Genomic DNA, 16,726 nt, shown 5'->3' on the forward strand with positions numbered 1-16,726 from the left:
ATTTTTTTCACTATTAGAACCCTTCTCCCTTAGTCGGTTAAGTGTCCAAGTCTTGATTTCAGCCCAGGTCATGATCTCAGGGTTGTGGGATTGAGCAATTCCAACCCCCCACCCCATCGCCTGCCTCAGGCTCTACACTCAGCACAGAGTCTGTTTGAGTTTCTCTCTCCCTCTCCTTCTGCCCCTACCCACTCTTGCATACACTCTCTCTCTAATAAGTAAACACATAAATAAATAAATCATTTTTAAAAATAGGATAACTAATATTTACTGAGAGATCACTATCGATAAATTCAGTAAGAACCCTACAAGACAGATACTAGCATTACTATCACCATTTTACAGATAAAGAGATGTACAGATAAAGTAACTGCCCAACACAGCATGGTAAGTAAAAGAACAAGGGTTAAATCCAGGCAGTATGACTCTTGAGCCTTTCATTTTCACACCCAGTATATTACACTGTCTAAAAATTTCAAGTTTACCTCTTAGCTAATTAAAGCCAATATGATCATATATCTAGCAGATATACTAAGAAAAATATCAAATAATGGTTTATGTACATTATTCAAATTTCACCTTCACTTATACATAGACTGAAAAAAAAGATGAACATTCGATTTTTCTATTATCAAATAATTTTATTAGTAAGATTAATTGCCCCACCGGGAAATGTTTTCTTGTAGCACTGGGAGAAGTTATTATCAATGAAGAAAGGTTTATTTCAAAAATCTATTCAATGAGGTACTCAAATTTTGACTTTTCATTGAACTAACTCTTTAAAACGATGTCGAACAAAGTATGTATGTGCTTTATTATTGGCAATATAACATATCACAGGTAGAATTAAAGAGATATTATTAAAAGAGGTTCACTGCTTTCAAAGAAAATAAACTGACAGCAGCTATACGTGGACAGTTGAGTAACTGATCAAACTGCCCCAGGAAGCGTAAGATCACAATTACGGACAATTAATCAAGATAATAAATATCTATAATGCTAAGGTATCTGTAAATTATAACTTTGCTTTTGTATACAGGGTCTATACTATTGATAAGAGGCTTAAACTTAGAGCACTTAAATAGGCTGCAATAATTAACAATGACTTAAAAAGAACATGTGAGGAATTTTTAATTATTTCCAGCCTATAGTTAAGCAACTGGCTATCTGATGCTACAAAAACCTCACTGTAATAGATTTGGAGATGGTAGTCTGGTTTCCCCTTAGCAGAAATTTAAAATAAACAAGTTTCTGATCATTTTTAAACTGAAAACACAAAGCAGAATTTGTACTATCCAAAAAGCTATATAATTACCCTAGGTTTAAGAGGCTTTACTGTTGGAATATCAGTTCCTTCAGCTCTTTGTCTGCTTGAATCAAAAGTCTTCCGCTTCTTAGTGGCAGTTTTCTGGCAAATGGGTCCATGTTTTTTCTATTAAGACAAAGAAATACACTGCATCATTTTCTTTTCTATAGAAAGGAAATCTATAAACTTCAAATTGTCATTTGAGACCAATTTAAAAACAAGAAGATGAAATAATGATACATAAATATGATATTTTGCTTTAACTAAAACCGTTAAAAATCATATATAATGCATGCTCTAAGTTATTTCTCAAGAAAATATGAATACTATATACAACAAGAAATTATAGATACTCTTCCAAAATTTTATTAAGAGTTGTTGACTATTTCAGTTTTCACACTGCTAAGAATAAGGAAAATAATGTAACAAAGCCAAAGTTATTTAAGTGGAAAAAAAAGAGTTATCTTCATTATTAAATACATGAAAATAGATACTGGAAAAAGAATGTAAACAGAGACTGCATTAGTGTGAGGATTACAAAAATTAAAACAATAGTAGTAAGCTGGGTTACTAAAGTTCTTAATACAACAGTAGCATGTTACCATATTACATTTACATATTACAAGGAACAAGTTTATCTTTCTTTACCCATGATTTTTGAGCTATCTAGCATTCCACTTCTATAGGTTTTTTTAATATGGCTGCCAACTCATTCATTCAATCATTCATGTATTCATTTTAAGGACATTACAATGAATGCTCTTATAAATGACCTTCAGTTAACCTACTGGATAAATAATTATTTTCCCTCTTCCAAATAAAATATGTTAATGGAAGTGCACTATATGCACTTTTTTTCTTTTGTATTTTGATAAACACTGAACAAGATAGAACTGTTAAACTTTATCTGAGAAAGGAGGAAACCTTCAAACTGGTTGGTTTGATATCATGCAACCTCTTAAATTTTCAATATACACTTAGAAATTAATACGTACTTGTTTTCAGTTTTCATTTTAACAAGCAAGTACTATATAGCTATTAGAATAAAAATCTCTTAAATATGAAAAAAATAAAAGTGTGGCTAACAAGGAATTTTCTGATAGATGTCTGTTCTTACATTGAGTTGTGTCAAAAGTATGTAGTACGTGTTCCCAAATCTGATGTGTTATATAAGTTGTAGTTGTATAGTGATTACATTATTTAATTAAATATTAAATAAGGGCAAAAGAAGTCATTTTCTTTCATATGTAAACTGAGCTGAATGTTTTGAAAATGGTTTGAAAAACAGTGAGATGATATAAAAACAACAAAATCGTTGAGTTAAGTATGGGCAAGACATTTTTAAGGAACAAAGGAAAAAAGCTGTCAATATTTAAAAGGAGTCGATATTCTAACAGATATTTTGGATCATTAAATCCTTGTTTTACTTTAAAGAAACAAACCGGAAATCATAACATGCATTCTGGATTGTGGCAGAACTTTAATCAGCAGATGCATATTCAAAGAAAAGTCTTTATTCTGCATCAAAATATTAACAAATGTTGCTACAAAAGTTGGGTATTCATCCTCCATTAGAAAGGATGAATACCCAACTTTTGTAGCAACATGGACGGGACTGGAAGAGATTATGCTGGGTGAAATAAGTCAAGCAGAGAGTGTCAAGTATCATATGGTATCACTTATTTGTGGAGAATAACAAATAACATGGAGGACATGGGGAGATGGAGAGGAGAAGGGAGTTGAGGGAAATTGAAAGAGGAGATGAACCATGAGAGACTGTGGACTCTGAAAAACAACCTGAGGGTTTTGAAGGGGCAGGGGGTGGGACAGATTTCAGCTGGGAGGTTGGGGAACCAGGTAGTGGGTAATAGGAAGGGCACGTATTGCATGGAGCACTGGGTGTGGTGCAAAAACAATGAGTACTGTTACGCTGAAAAGAAATAAAAAAAAATCTTAACAAATGTATCTTTATATTTAAGGTAAAAATAAAATATTTTAGGTACATAAGCATTTTTTCCCTTATTCTCTAGTTGGTTATTTAACATTAAAATCAATGAAAAGTACTCCTATTTGTGTTACTAATAAAAGTAGCTAAAGAATGTATAATATAAAAAAATAATAAAAATTTAAAAAGAATGCATAATATAGGTACATAATTTAGGTACACTTTTAATTGAAAACAACTTTTCTTCGAATATTTCAAATATACATAAGAATTAAGAGCATAGTGTCATGAACTCCCACTTACTCATCAACAATTATCAGCAATTTAGCAATCTTGTCATCTATCCCAGCTCTTTTTCCTAAGGTACTTTAAAGCAAATCCCAGACACGTATCATTCTTTATCTTTAAATACATAATTACACATTTCTGAGTTTTTGTTCTGTTTTTGTTCATATTCCCAGAGAGAAACACTTTAACAGAGTAGTTCTGAAGACCAAACTATGAAGGAAAGAGACCTCTCTAGAAGAAAGACATAGACGGAACTGATACTCTTGAACAAAGAATACTGACTAGTATCTCTTTAAATTATTCCACAGAGGTTCTTCCCAAGATAGTTGTCCTGAGGTATCGAATAATTACAGATCTATCATAATCCAAAGGAAAAAGGTACTCACTAATGCCACTGGAAAGAACGTTCTTCCACAAATCTTGCAAGGTAACAATTCTCCTACTTGGACACTTCCATTTTCTAAAACAGAAAAGAATTTAATCAATAAATTCTTTGTTCAAATTGTGAAACTTCCAAATTTTAATGACTTCATATATAAGCTGTCAGTTCTTGTGGAAAATGTCTTGTTTCATTTTGGAATAAACAGTATTATTAAAAGAGACACAAGGGGGCGCCTGGGTGGCTCAGTGGGTTAAACTGCCGCCTTCAGCTCAGGTCATGATCTCAGGGTCCTGGGATGGAGCTCCACATCGGGCTCTCTGCTCAGCGGGGAGCCTGCTTCCCCCTCTCTCTCCCTCTGCCTGCTGCTCTGCCTACTCGTGATCTCTCTCTCTCTGTGTAAAATCAATAAATAAAATCTTTAAAAAAAGAAAAAAAAGATAAAAGAGACACAAGACTTAAGAGTTATCAGTGGTCAAAAACGACATGCCAAATACTGAAGTCATGATTTAAGTATCACCAAACTGATATTGTTGGACATATCTTGTTTTCTCTAATTTTAAACAAACCAATTTGTTACAGTCTCTGAATTTATAGCCTGTCTCTACTGTAAATTACCAAACTTTATTTATTTATTTTTTAATAAACATATAATGTATTTTTATCCCCAGGGGTACAGGTCTGTGAATCACCAGGTTTACACACTTCACAGCACTCACGATAGCACATACCCTCCCCAATGTCCATAACCCCCTCCCCCTCTCCCAACCCCACCTCCCCCCAGCAACCCCTAGTTTGTTTTGTGAGATTAAGAGTCATTTATGGTTTGTCTCCCTCCCAATCCCATCTTGTTTCATTTATTCTTCTCCAAACTTTAAACACCGTTTACCTTGAGGTTAATATTATATATTATTAATCTTCAAAGGATTAAGATATAACATTGGTGATCAGTAAGATGGCTTCCTGAGATGATCTAAGGATTCTAAGATAAAAAGAATCTTTTTCTGGGACACCTGGGTGGCTCAGTCCATGGGGCATCTGCCTTCGGCTCAGGTCATGATCCCAATCCTGGGATCAAGTCTCACATCAGGCTCCTTGTTCAGTGGGGAGCCTGGTTCTCCTTCTCCTGCTCTGCCTGCAGCTCCCCCTGCTTTGCTCCCTCTCTCTCTCTTTCACAAATAAATAAAATCTTAAAAAAAAAAAAAGAATCTTGGTCTGTGAAACAGTAAACAATAGGAACTATATAATGCCTTAAAGAATCACCTAGTTACTATGCTTACCTTTATTATATAAATTGTTCATTATTTTATACATAAAATATTATATAAGAATTCAACGGACCAGCAAACTGAGATATTCTGTCCTATGGCATAATTCATTATATAACCGGCAAGTAGCTGAAACTTTCACTCAATCAAAACTTACTGCATTTATCACACATTTTCATACAACAGATTTTGTTACTAAATTGATTTAAAAGAAACAACTACATTCTTTGGAATTCTACATAGCTGAGTCTATTTGTCAATTTACTGTCTAGCCAATTATCAAAACTAAATTTATTTCCATACCTGTGATTTTCTGAAAATGGTACTTGAATCTGCATCTTAACTATATTATATTTTATTTATTTAATAATTAAATATATTAATAATATATAATTAATATATAATATAAAATAAATATAATTCATAATTAGATACATTTAAATATATTTCTTAAATATATTTTCTGCTGAATATTTTACTATTAAAATTCCTTTATCACATGAAAGACAAATAGCCACTTTGTTTTAGAAGTACCTAAAGAAACTCATGAAGAAAGTACAATTATGACTTCATGTAATTTGTTCCAAAGCATTTAGTAAGTTCAAGAAAACTAACAGAAAAATCAAAATAGACATGGGTGGGAATATAATCAAACCATAACAGAAAAACTGTTTTGTTCTCTCATTCTCTCAATACTCCACTGCCCTATTTTAATGGTAGATAGTGACTATCATCTCAAATGGAGGCAATGTCTCTATGGTGGCAGTAAAGCTGTGGGCACTACAAAAGCAAAGATTTGCCTGAATTGTTCCTCTCCAATACCAGAGGTTAGGTTATCTAGGGAGAACAGGGACTTAATTCCACTATGTATCTGCAACATACACTAAGAATGTCTTCATAATGATGCTCAAAGTGATGTCACATGATACATAATCTATTAAGCTTGTTTACTTATAATTTTCATATACTCCTTTAAATTCTAAGCAATGATTTAAAAATTTATCAATACAAAATATTAGAGTATCACTTATTTTACTTGCTTTAAAGTATACTTCAGTTAAATAAATAACAAAGCAAAATTTTACAAAAATTTTGAAGTCATTACTTCATTCAAAATAAAGATATAAATTTATAATTTCTTCCCTCTTATATTAGCTAGTCATACAGCATAGCCCTATAATTCACAAACTATAACATGCACATGTTAGTGTGAACACCCCCTTCTACCAACACGTCATAAGCAGCTTAGGTTCAGAGTCACAAAGCTACATTTTGTTGTAATGGTATTCATTAAAAGACATGACAGCTTAGCAAAAAAGGCACTGAAATTTGTCTCATAAGTCCCAGCTCTATCACACTGAACTATCACTCCCTGGGCAAGATATTTAACCTCACTAAGGTTCAGCCTCCTCTTGTATAAAATTTGGAAGGAAGTTAGGTTGAATGACCTACATGACATGCCCCCCTTCTATTTAATACACCATAACAAATATACTATATGTATTTAATAAAACCTACCTTAAGACCACATTAGCAAGACAAGTACATGGATGATAACACACCCTCTTACAGGCATTAAATTAAACAAAAATTTGGTCAGATATAAGATATAAGGATGATTAAACCAGCTGACCAACTGCAGATGGAGGAATGAATGCTTCAGGTAGCATGAAGAATGCTGAGAAAATCAATTCCACTTGTCTATATACGGAACTGAGAATCTGCAAGGAACTATAGCAAAGAACAAGATGTCTCTCTCCTTGTTGGAAAAGTCTTCATTACGTGAATTAGAAGAAAAATGTATGACTAATCATATAAATAGCCTCAGTTTAACATTTGTTAAATGAGGGTTTTATCTGCTCTATCTACCTTAAAATTTAAGGGGTCATCTGAGATGTTATACATGAAAATGCTTTACAACCAATGAAATAAGAAAATACTCTTCTCCAGCACATGAAGGTAAACACTAATCTCTCTTGTGTGGCAAAAGCTAGCAAATTGTGAGGCTTATAAAAACACAGTAGAGATGATATGCAGAGGGGTGACTGTTGTAGCAGAGAGCAAGCACTGTCGAAAGAAGCACTCAAATTAATGGATAAAACCAAGTAACTAAAGTACCTTAATATTCCAAAACTCTCCATAACTTCTCTTTATAAAATTTATCTCACACACAGTGTTGATTCTGTTATGCATTACTGTATTTGGCAACTTCAAAACCTGCACCATAAGGCTTGAAATGGTATCTTTATATAATACTATTATATATATATTACATATATATAGATGTGAAATAATATGCTGTAATCTAAATAGTTATGACATTCTAAAATGTATCTATTTAAGAAATAGGAAAGAACATTTTCAAAAGAAATGAAATCTTGGAAATTAAGAACAGTTCTGGCTTCTGAGTAGCATGTCTATTTCTTCACCATGGGTCACTGCTCATCTGAATTAAACCTTAAAACAAACCTTCATTTTGAAGCATACAGCATCTGTTATACAGTCTTCTTCCAACAATCCTTTTCAAAATCTAATTACTTTCAGGTCAACAATCCCTAATAATGTCAAAAGACTTTCCTCTTTGAGTTCATCCTAGATTTCAACAGTTAAACATTCACACTTAACCTACTCAACACACAGCCTTCACAGTCTACTCCTCTTTAGTCCACCACTCCAGTTCAACAAAAATAACAACTGTTAAAATAATTTAGTAATGGTCCACCTCTGGACTCTTAAAATACCCAAGCACCTTCTCTGACCATGTACTTCTACCTTCTACCTCTCTTTAAATCACTTTCTTGATCTCAGAATGATTTGCATCTTTTTTTTTTAATATTTTATTTATTTATTTGAGAGAGAGACAGTGAGAGAGAGCATGAGTGAGGAGAAGGTCAGAGGGAGAAGCAGACTCCCCGTGAGCTGGGAGCCTGATGAGGGACTCGATCCCAGGACTCCAGGATCATGACCTGAGCTGAAAGGCAGTCGCTCAACCAACTGAGCCATCCAGGCGCCCCTTGCTTCCTCTTGATAACCCATTCGTCATTGCACTTTTCTTCCTACTCAGTCTGAATCTGACTAGTCATTTCTACTTTCACCAATCACCCTCAAATCCTTTGATCCATGGTCACATGTTTGGCAAATGCTAGATTAAAGGAATGGGTTTTCTTAGAGCAGAACTTCCTCAGTATTAAAAAAGAGATTTAGTATATTATTATTTCCCTAACAGAAATCCTGACCCTAGGAGATATTTAGGACCAATGTCCCGAGTAGCACATCTTTTGAAATAATGGCTTACATTTAATAACTCCTCTTTACCTCCTCCCTTTCTCTTCTACCTAAGCTGCAGGCAAACTTTATCAAGACTAAACACAACATTAAAATAGAACAATTTGTTGATTCCCCCAAGTATTTGTTGATCACCTAGCATGAGACAGGAACTGTTCTATTTTTTTTTAAGATTTAATTTATTTATTTGACAGATTGAAGAGAGCACAAGCAAAAGGAATGGCAGGCAGAGGGATAGGGAGAAGGAGACTTCCTGCTTGGCAGGGAGTCTAATGTGGGGCTTGATCCCAGGACTCTGGGATCATGACCTGAGCTGAAGGCAGCAGCTTAACCAACTGAGCCATCCAGGTGCCCTGAGACAGGAACTGTTCGATGAGGTAAGCAAACAGTGATGATCTTACAGAGCTTCTACTCTTCTAACATGGAAAAAATAAAAACAAATACATAAAATGTCAGGTAGTGATAAGCACAATGCAGAAAAATAGAGCAGAGTAAGAAGAGAGAAGACAGTCATAGTGTTATGTGTAAGTGTATTTAGAAAGTGGGTAGGATCAGGGAAAGCTTCTTTAATGAGGAGACTTTTAAAGCAGAGACCTTCAGATATTAATATTAATTCTTCATCAAAGCTAGACTACCCTTTTGCTTCTTTTTCTCTCTCATATCCAACAGTCATATCTCACCTCTCCTCCCTTTTTAATTTCCACAATCTGTGCCTTAGTTCAAATCCTCATCCCATATATATATTTCCAGTCTCTTCTTTCTCCAGTCTATCCTGCACCATAGCCATCTATAGAGTAAGACTGCACACAATCCCTTTCAAGCATGCGTTTTACCTCTACTGAAACACTTCTAAGCTCCTAACACACTTATATGAGTTTCCCCATCCAATAAACAAGGACTGAGGGGAACTCTTATGTACTAGGCACCTCGCTGAATGCTTTATGTATGTGACATCATTTAATATTAATATAGTTCAGGTAGATTAGTATTTAAAACCTCCATTTTTTATAGCTGAGGAAACTGAAGTGGAGAGTTACTAAACCACAGAACTAAAAAGAAACAAAACAATGATCCAAACATAGGCCTTTCCAACACACTGGCTTTTAAAATAACCTAGCATCTAACTCAAGACTAAAAAAACAATGAATGCTAGATAAATCAATAAAGATGAAGAATTATTCAGTAAACTAGCATGTGTTTGGACCAGAGAAAAACAAAACCAAAAGGAAACCCTAATGGGACAGGAATGCTTTCTTCAATTAAATCTAGAGTACACCAGAGAAGAGCAATTAGACTTCTAATGAGGTTTTAGAGGGCGGTACACTAAGATCTGCTAATTTAGTAAGCCAAAAAGGAATGAGGAGCCTGATCTCTAATACAACTGTTAATAACCACTTATCAAGATGTTATGAAAGAAATGACAATAGTGTATTTATTAAATCTGCTTAAAGTTTATCATCTCTCCATTTTACAGATGCAAAGCTTAGGAGAGACTAAAACTCTCCCAAGTCTAGACCTAATTCTATAGGCCTTAGGTATACCTACAGGGCACAAGAGTTAGGTGAAAAGAAAGGAAAGGTTTTGCTCCAATTACACACACAACACAGAAATTCTCAAATATAGATGATACAGAATCATGAGCGATCATTTATATTTAGTTTTGAAATACAGTGTTCTGACTACTACCTCATCTCTTAATGATCAGGGAACATGAGAAGTCCCAGAAGATCAAAAATAATAAAAGTGGCACATGCTTTATATGTAAATAATTTTTAAAAGAGTATGATAATCTTCAATAGAATTTTTTAAGGGGCCGTATATTTTCTAGTTTTGTAATCAAGATTAGTCCAATAACTAGCTTCAACTAGAAACATGAGTCTGACACCAAACAGTACAATATTTGCTCAATTACTATGACGTGGTAAGCAAATTCCTGGAGATTTTCTACAGGACTGCAATATAACATTTATTAGACCTCAAAGTGCTAGACTTTAGGGGCAAAGTTGGTTAAAGGATCTGCCTTTGGCTCAAGTCATGATCCTAGCATCCTGGGAGGGAGCCCCTGCATCTAGCTCTCTGCTCAGAGGGTAGTCTACTTTTCCCTCTCCCTCCTCAATCCTTGTGCTTTCTCTCTAATATATAAATAAAACCTTTAAAAAACAAAAAACAGGGGCGCCTGGGTGGCTCAGTGGTTTAAGCCTCTGCCTTCAGCTCAGGTCATGATCTCAGGGTCCTGGGATCGAGCCCCGCATCGGGCTCTCTGCTCGGCGGGGAGCCTGCTTCCCCCTCTCTCTCTGCCTGCCTCTCTGCCTACTTGTGATCTCTGTCTCTGTCAAATAAATAAATAAATTCTTTAAAAAAAAAAAAAAAACAAAAAAAAAAAAAAAAAAAAAACAAAAAACAAAACAAAAACCCCAAGTGTTAGACTTTAACTTCCAATAAGGGAAAAACTTTATCTTATTTATCACTGTATCAATGTTTATTAAATGAAGGCATGGATGAATGAATTAATGGATGGAACCTTAAGATTCCAACTTCTGATCGTTGCAAAATGGGACCTAACAGGGACTGATTTTAAAAAAAGAAGAAAGAAAGAAAGAAAGAAAGAAAGAAAGAAAGAAAGGCGCTGTTCTAACTTCAGCAAAAACTCTCAGAGTTTTTCAGTCAATAAACATTGATACAGTGATAAATAAGATAAAGTTTTTCCCGTATTGGAAGATAAAGTCTAACACTTGGGGTTTTTGTTTTTTGTTTTTTAAAGATTTTATTTATATCAGAGCTTTTATTTTATTAGTTTAAACCACATAAATTACTAATATGCAACTGCTTTGTCCTACAAAAAAAAAAACTATTTCATATATTTTAACTTAACCTAATTAGAACTAAACACATCATAGTTAATGATAGTAACTTATTTTGTTAAACAATAAACAAAAACAAAATAACCCCAAAAAGTAAGGAGCAAGTACTGTTTACCGTGATACATCATAAGCTGGGCCCATAAAACATACCCCTCATAACATATTACATCAGAATACATATATTTTTCCACCATTGTATTGAACACTATACTGGGTTTTCATTATATTTTAAAAGCATTCTTAGTAATATTTCAATAGTAATGTCTTGGTATTGCTGGAATATAAGGTTCACTAAAACATAGATTTAATGAGAACAGGACTTTTGACTTTTTATTTTTTGCTACAACCCTGGGGCCTAGAATGGTGCCCATGATGGACAAAGTCATTTATCTAACGACAAATATTTATTAAGTACCTACTCTGGGTCAGACACTGTTTTAGGTGCTTAGCATATATAAGTGAAAAAACAGATGAAGATCTTTGCCTTAATTACAAATGTTAAATGAAATAATAAAAATCTGCAGAAAAGTTTTTAAAGCACTTAATGTGTGTTATGATAACTTCACAAGAATTCCAGAACCCATGATCCTATCCACTATGTTACAAGACCACCACATATTTTAAAATTTATTTTAAAAATAAGGTTCCTCCATAAGTCCTCTAAAAAACAGTATCTTGAAAGTAAGGAGTGTGATCATTACAATTCTTATTTCATGGAAACTTAATGATCTCCTTGAAATAAATTATACACCCAGAGAACAGGAACTTCACTTGTCATACTATACTGTAGCTGCCCACAAAAGGAAAATTTATCAGAATTCTCATCTACCATTCTCAAGCTGTTTACTGTGAGAGTAAAAGCATTAAAAACTATCATATTCATCATTACATTTGTTTTTTGGTATTCTTAGGTAACTGCAGAAAGTTACCAGTTATTACTTTTCACTTTATAACACAACCTGAAATAATTTGTTTTCTGGCATGCAACAATACAGGGCTCAATGCCTCTCTTTATTTTTAATTCCACCTGAATCTATGTAAAATAGGAGAGGGGGAAAGAGCTAAACCAAGACAACAGGATCTTTCATCAAAAGGATTAACCACAATTTGAAATACAACCTTGAAATTGTTTTTGCCAATGTTAACTAGTTTTTTTTTCCATTGTTGTTTTTAGGCGAATGTTATATTACAGAGGTTAAGATGGACAAAAATAATAGAGAAGTGAAAGAATTGGGAACAAAGCAAAATCTGGAGTCATGGTTACAGCACAAGGATTAACTCAAAGATAAGGAATCAATGCCGGCTCTTCCTTACGGAGTTGTCATTAACAAGCTCTTAGATCCTTCCGTTAATCTATTGTCCCGGCTTTGAAGCTGGCCAGTGACTCTTCCTCGGTAGATGCTCTTGGCATCCCTCCGACAGAAGATGCGGTAGAAAGAGAAAAACGGTTACCTAGGGACACTGGCCAGGAAGTGTCTGGAGCTAGAGGCTGAAAACACACCCAGGGGCCCAGCAAAGACTGGCAGTAGAGAGGTCATGGACATTAATGAAGAGTCCACTTTGCAAGAAAAATAAAATCTGGCTGGAGACTGTGATTATCAAAAGGGCACTCAGGAGTCAGGCAAGACCAAAAAATGGTAGAAGAGACCTGCAGGCACATGCCAAAGGAGTATCAGGCTCCCGGTGGGGAACCCCAGCTGAAGACCTTCTGAGGCGGGCAGCCTGAGGATCATGAGCTCCTCGGTGTTGGGGGCTGAAAGGCTACCGCCCGTTCGGGCCTCGGAAGGAGTGGCAGGGTCCACCGCTTCGGTCCAGCCCTCGCCACCCCAGCACCTCTGTCCTGGGCACCGCGGGTTGCTTCAGGCCCTCTCTCACCGCCTGGCCCGTACCTCTCCACCTCCTCACCTTCCAGTCCCTCCATTGCGCCACCACCTTTGGCTCCCCGAAATTTCTCCCCCAAGACCCGCCGCCACCGCCGCCACCGCCGCCACCGCCGCCACCGCCGCCACCGCCGCCACCGCCGCCACCGCCCAGCTCCGGCTGTAGCAACGCGGCCGCACCTCCCACCCGCTAACATCCCGGGCTCCCATTGGCCCGACGCTTGCGGGGCGGGACTCAGGAGGGGCGGGACTCAGGAGAGGCGCGCCTCCCGCGGCAATTGCACCGCTGCTTCCCGGTGTGAGCTTTCCCGGTCGCCCTCCCGGTAAGCTTAAACCGCTTCAGGTTGTGTACGGTAGCTAAACGACGTCTTTGTTCTGCTGACCGCAGATTTGTTTTCCTCACACACTATCCTTCCACTTAGAATGTCTCAGCACCTCATGGGCAGCCCTTCACCAGTCCCTCAGTGAGTCATTACATTCTGTCTTCTCTCTCCCTGAGGGCTCTAAGCTAACAAGCAAACCAAACACGCCCTGGGGCGCCTGGGTGGCTCAGTGGGTTTAAGCCTCTGCCTTTCGCTCAGGTCATGATCCCAGGGTCCTGGGATTGAGCCCCGCATTGGGCTCTCCGCTTGGCGGGGAGCCTGCTTCCTCCTCTCTCTGTGCTTGCCTCTCTCCCTACTTGTGATCTCTATCTGTCAAATAAATAAATAAAATCTTAAAAAAACAACAACAACAAACAAACACGCCCTACACATGTTTGTGCAGTTCACTCTCCATTTTCCGCTGGCTGGTCACGCGACATTACTCGTTACTTGAGTGTATTCCGGAGACCTGATAGTCACACACAGATTAAGGAGTTAAGGCACTTCCCCCCGCCCCCGCCCGAAATCCTACTTTGTGTCTGGGATTGTAGAACTGAGATTGCTCTGAACACTTGGAAACAATTTTCTCAGCCTGAATGCTTGGGCCGAAAATTAGAAGTGAAACCCAGCTCACCCTTCATCTTCATCTACTCTAGGCCTACCCAGGCCCTATACTTAATCATCCTTTAACTAAAATAATCTGCTGGCTTTGTAATTTATGAACTAACACCAAAACTATGTTTGATCAGGGAGTTTAAGGGGGGATCTAACTAACAAAATGAGGCCAATTTCTGTCAAAGTCCAAAACCTATTGAGGATGAAGGTAGCTCCAAAACTAGCTAAAACTTTTGTTTAACAGTCTTAACACGTTTCACTAGAGCTAAGTTTCTTTAAAAATCTGATTTAGCAATGATAAACCATATTTGTTAGCTCTAGTGTATTTACTGGCAAGTTATCAGTATTAATGTAACTTCTGTAACAGGTCTTATATTAATTTTCTTATTAATCTGTTCAGTTGCAGAGTTTTCACATCATGTCTAACTTTGTTTACTGTTAAAAATATGTATCTTACAAAGCAGTAGCCTTTAGGAAACAATCGTCCTCTTACTCCCCACTCAGATGAAGTTATTACAGTTGACCCTTGAATAATATGGGGGCTAGGGGTGCTGACACCTGCACGGTGGAAAGTCCACGTATCACTCTTGACTCCCCAAAAACTTAATAGCCTGCTGTTGACTGGAAGCCTTACCAATAGCATAGACATTCAGTTAACACCTATATTGTATATTATATATATTATATACCCTTCTTACAATAAAGTAAGCTAGAGAAAAGAAAATGATATTGGGAAAATCATAAGAAAGAGAAAATACATTTACAGTACTGTATTTTTTTATTTTTTCCTTTACAGTACTGTATTTATTAAAAAAAAAAAAACAAAACCCATGTAAGTTTACTCTCACAGTTCAAACCTGTACTTTTCAAGGGTCAACTATATAAACTAGAAACAAACACTAGAGGGGGACATCACCTCTTATTTGGGAAGGTTATCTAAGTACAGTTGAATCTGGTATGGTTCATCTCTTACAGTCATGTGAAGGAAAACTTCCACTGTGCCTGTTTCTATTCCTGCCCTTCCCATAGTTCTGCTCTGACTTTTCTGTTCCTCTAACATCTGAGATCTGAGGCCTTATTGGCCAGACCACAGCCATCTGCCACTTAGCCTCCCTGGCCTAAGTAGAAATGTCTTTTTTCCTTGATGCTGCTAAAACAAAGCTAGAATTATGGGGGAGTGGATGGGTTGGACTTTTAAAAGAGCACAACAGAGGAAAAAACCACACTTGGAAGAAAACCCAAAAATAAAGAAGCAATTTAGTTTACAAATTACAAGTTCTTGAACTGAACTCAAGCCAAAGATTGAGTTGGCTAATACATACTCTATTATGCATAAAAACATTAAAGCAATAATAATGATAACAATACAATTTTAAAAAATCATGTTAGGCATATTTTAGGTCCTTTTCATATGTTCACTTATTTAATCTTCAAAACAGTTCTTCAGAGTAGATAGTATAATTTTCATTTTTCAGAATTAATTCTTTATTTTCTAGATGTCTCAGATTAGTTTTCTGCCATATATATACTCTTAGTGAATGTAACTTCGATTTAAAGTCTGGTCTGTCTGATTTTACCTATGGCAGTTTCACGGCACTCTTTACTTTCCTTCCTCACCTTGCCTTCCAGATGCCTTAAATGTAATTCTAAATGTTCAGACATGTTGTTGAAGTATACTTGGGTAGGCATTACTACTGTGGATTTTAATTCTTTAAAACATGCCTGCTAATCTCCTGTACAGATAATAGGCTCTCAGCACTTTTATGCTACAGCTATCCTGGCTCCTGAAGCTTTTTTCCTGGTCCTGACTCTGAGCAAAGAAGACAGTTTCTTATTTGCCTTCCTAAATTCCATCCTCTGCCTCCTACATGTGTGGCCTAAGAGTCTGGTCTTGGTGTTCTCTCCTGGCTTTACTTCCTCTTGATCTATTCCATATTTCTCATCCATCCATTCCACAAATATTTTTTGAGTACCTATTATATATATTTCAGGCCCATTTCTTTATTAGTCAGTTACTAAAATGAATGAAGCTCAGTACCTTCTCTTATGTTTCTTATCTGTTCATATTTTTATAGCTGCCAAGTGTTCTTTTTAGCTGATGTCAACATTTATAGATGAATGAAAAATAAAGATTTTCTCACCTCTTTATCATACAAAAAAGAAAGCAAAGGTTCAGAGATGTATTGACTCAATACAGGTGACAAAATTAGTAAGTAGCTAACTAGTAAGTAGCTAAGACACTGCCTTAACCATATCATCTACCTGATTCTTTATGCCTTGCATTACTTTCTCTTCCATCAGTATTTCCTGGAGCCAATCCACATCTCTTTTGGACCTTTCAAAGGGCTGAGCAAGCCACATGTATCTTCTTGTTTCAAAGCTCCAACCTCCTGTTGGATCTTACCCAAATATCAATTTCCCTTTCTGAGACAACATTTGGCTTTTGTTGAAATCATTTTCAGAGCATAGCTAAATGCAATTCTGAATCTCAGTGAGAATCCGACCCAGTTTATAAACTCCCATTATTTAAGGGGTTT

At 36.2% G+C, this 16,726-nt stretch overlaps 1 protein-coding gene across 1 annotated transcript in view; it reads right to left on the minus strand.

Moving 5' to 3' along the window:
- The window catches only part of ZC2HC1A (zinc finger C2HC-type containing 1A), a 58,950-nt gene extending 45,629 nt beyond the window's left edge, over positions 1–13,321 (minus strand). The window contains exons 1-3 of the mRNA XM_045995660.1: positions 13,238–13,321; positions 3,926–3,999; positions 1,316–1,432 (exon numbers count right to left, since the gene is read on the minus strand). Coding sequence (XP_045851616.1) covers positions 1,316–1,432; positions 3,926–3,999; positions 13,238–13,253 — 207 coding nt within the window. The 5' untranslated portion in view covers positions 13,254–13,321. The remainder of the gene's footprint in view (positions 1–1,315; positions 1,433–3,925; positions 4,000–13,237) is intronic.
- Between the last annotated feature and the right edge of the window lie 3,405 nt (positions 13,322–16,726).

The sequence above is a fragment of the Meles meles genome, chromosome 1 (assembly GCF_922984935.1).
Source record: "Meles meles chromosome 1, mMelMel3.1 paternal haplotype, whole genome shotgun sequence".
Lineage (NCBI taxonomy): Eukaryota > Metazoa > Chordata > Mammalia > Carnivora > Mustelidae > Meles > Meles meles.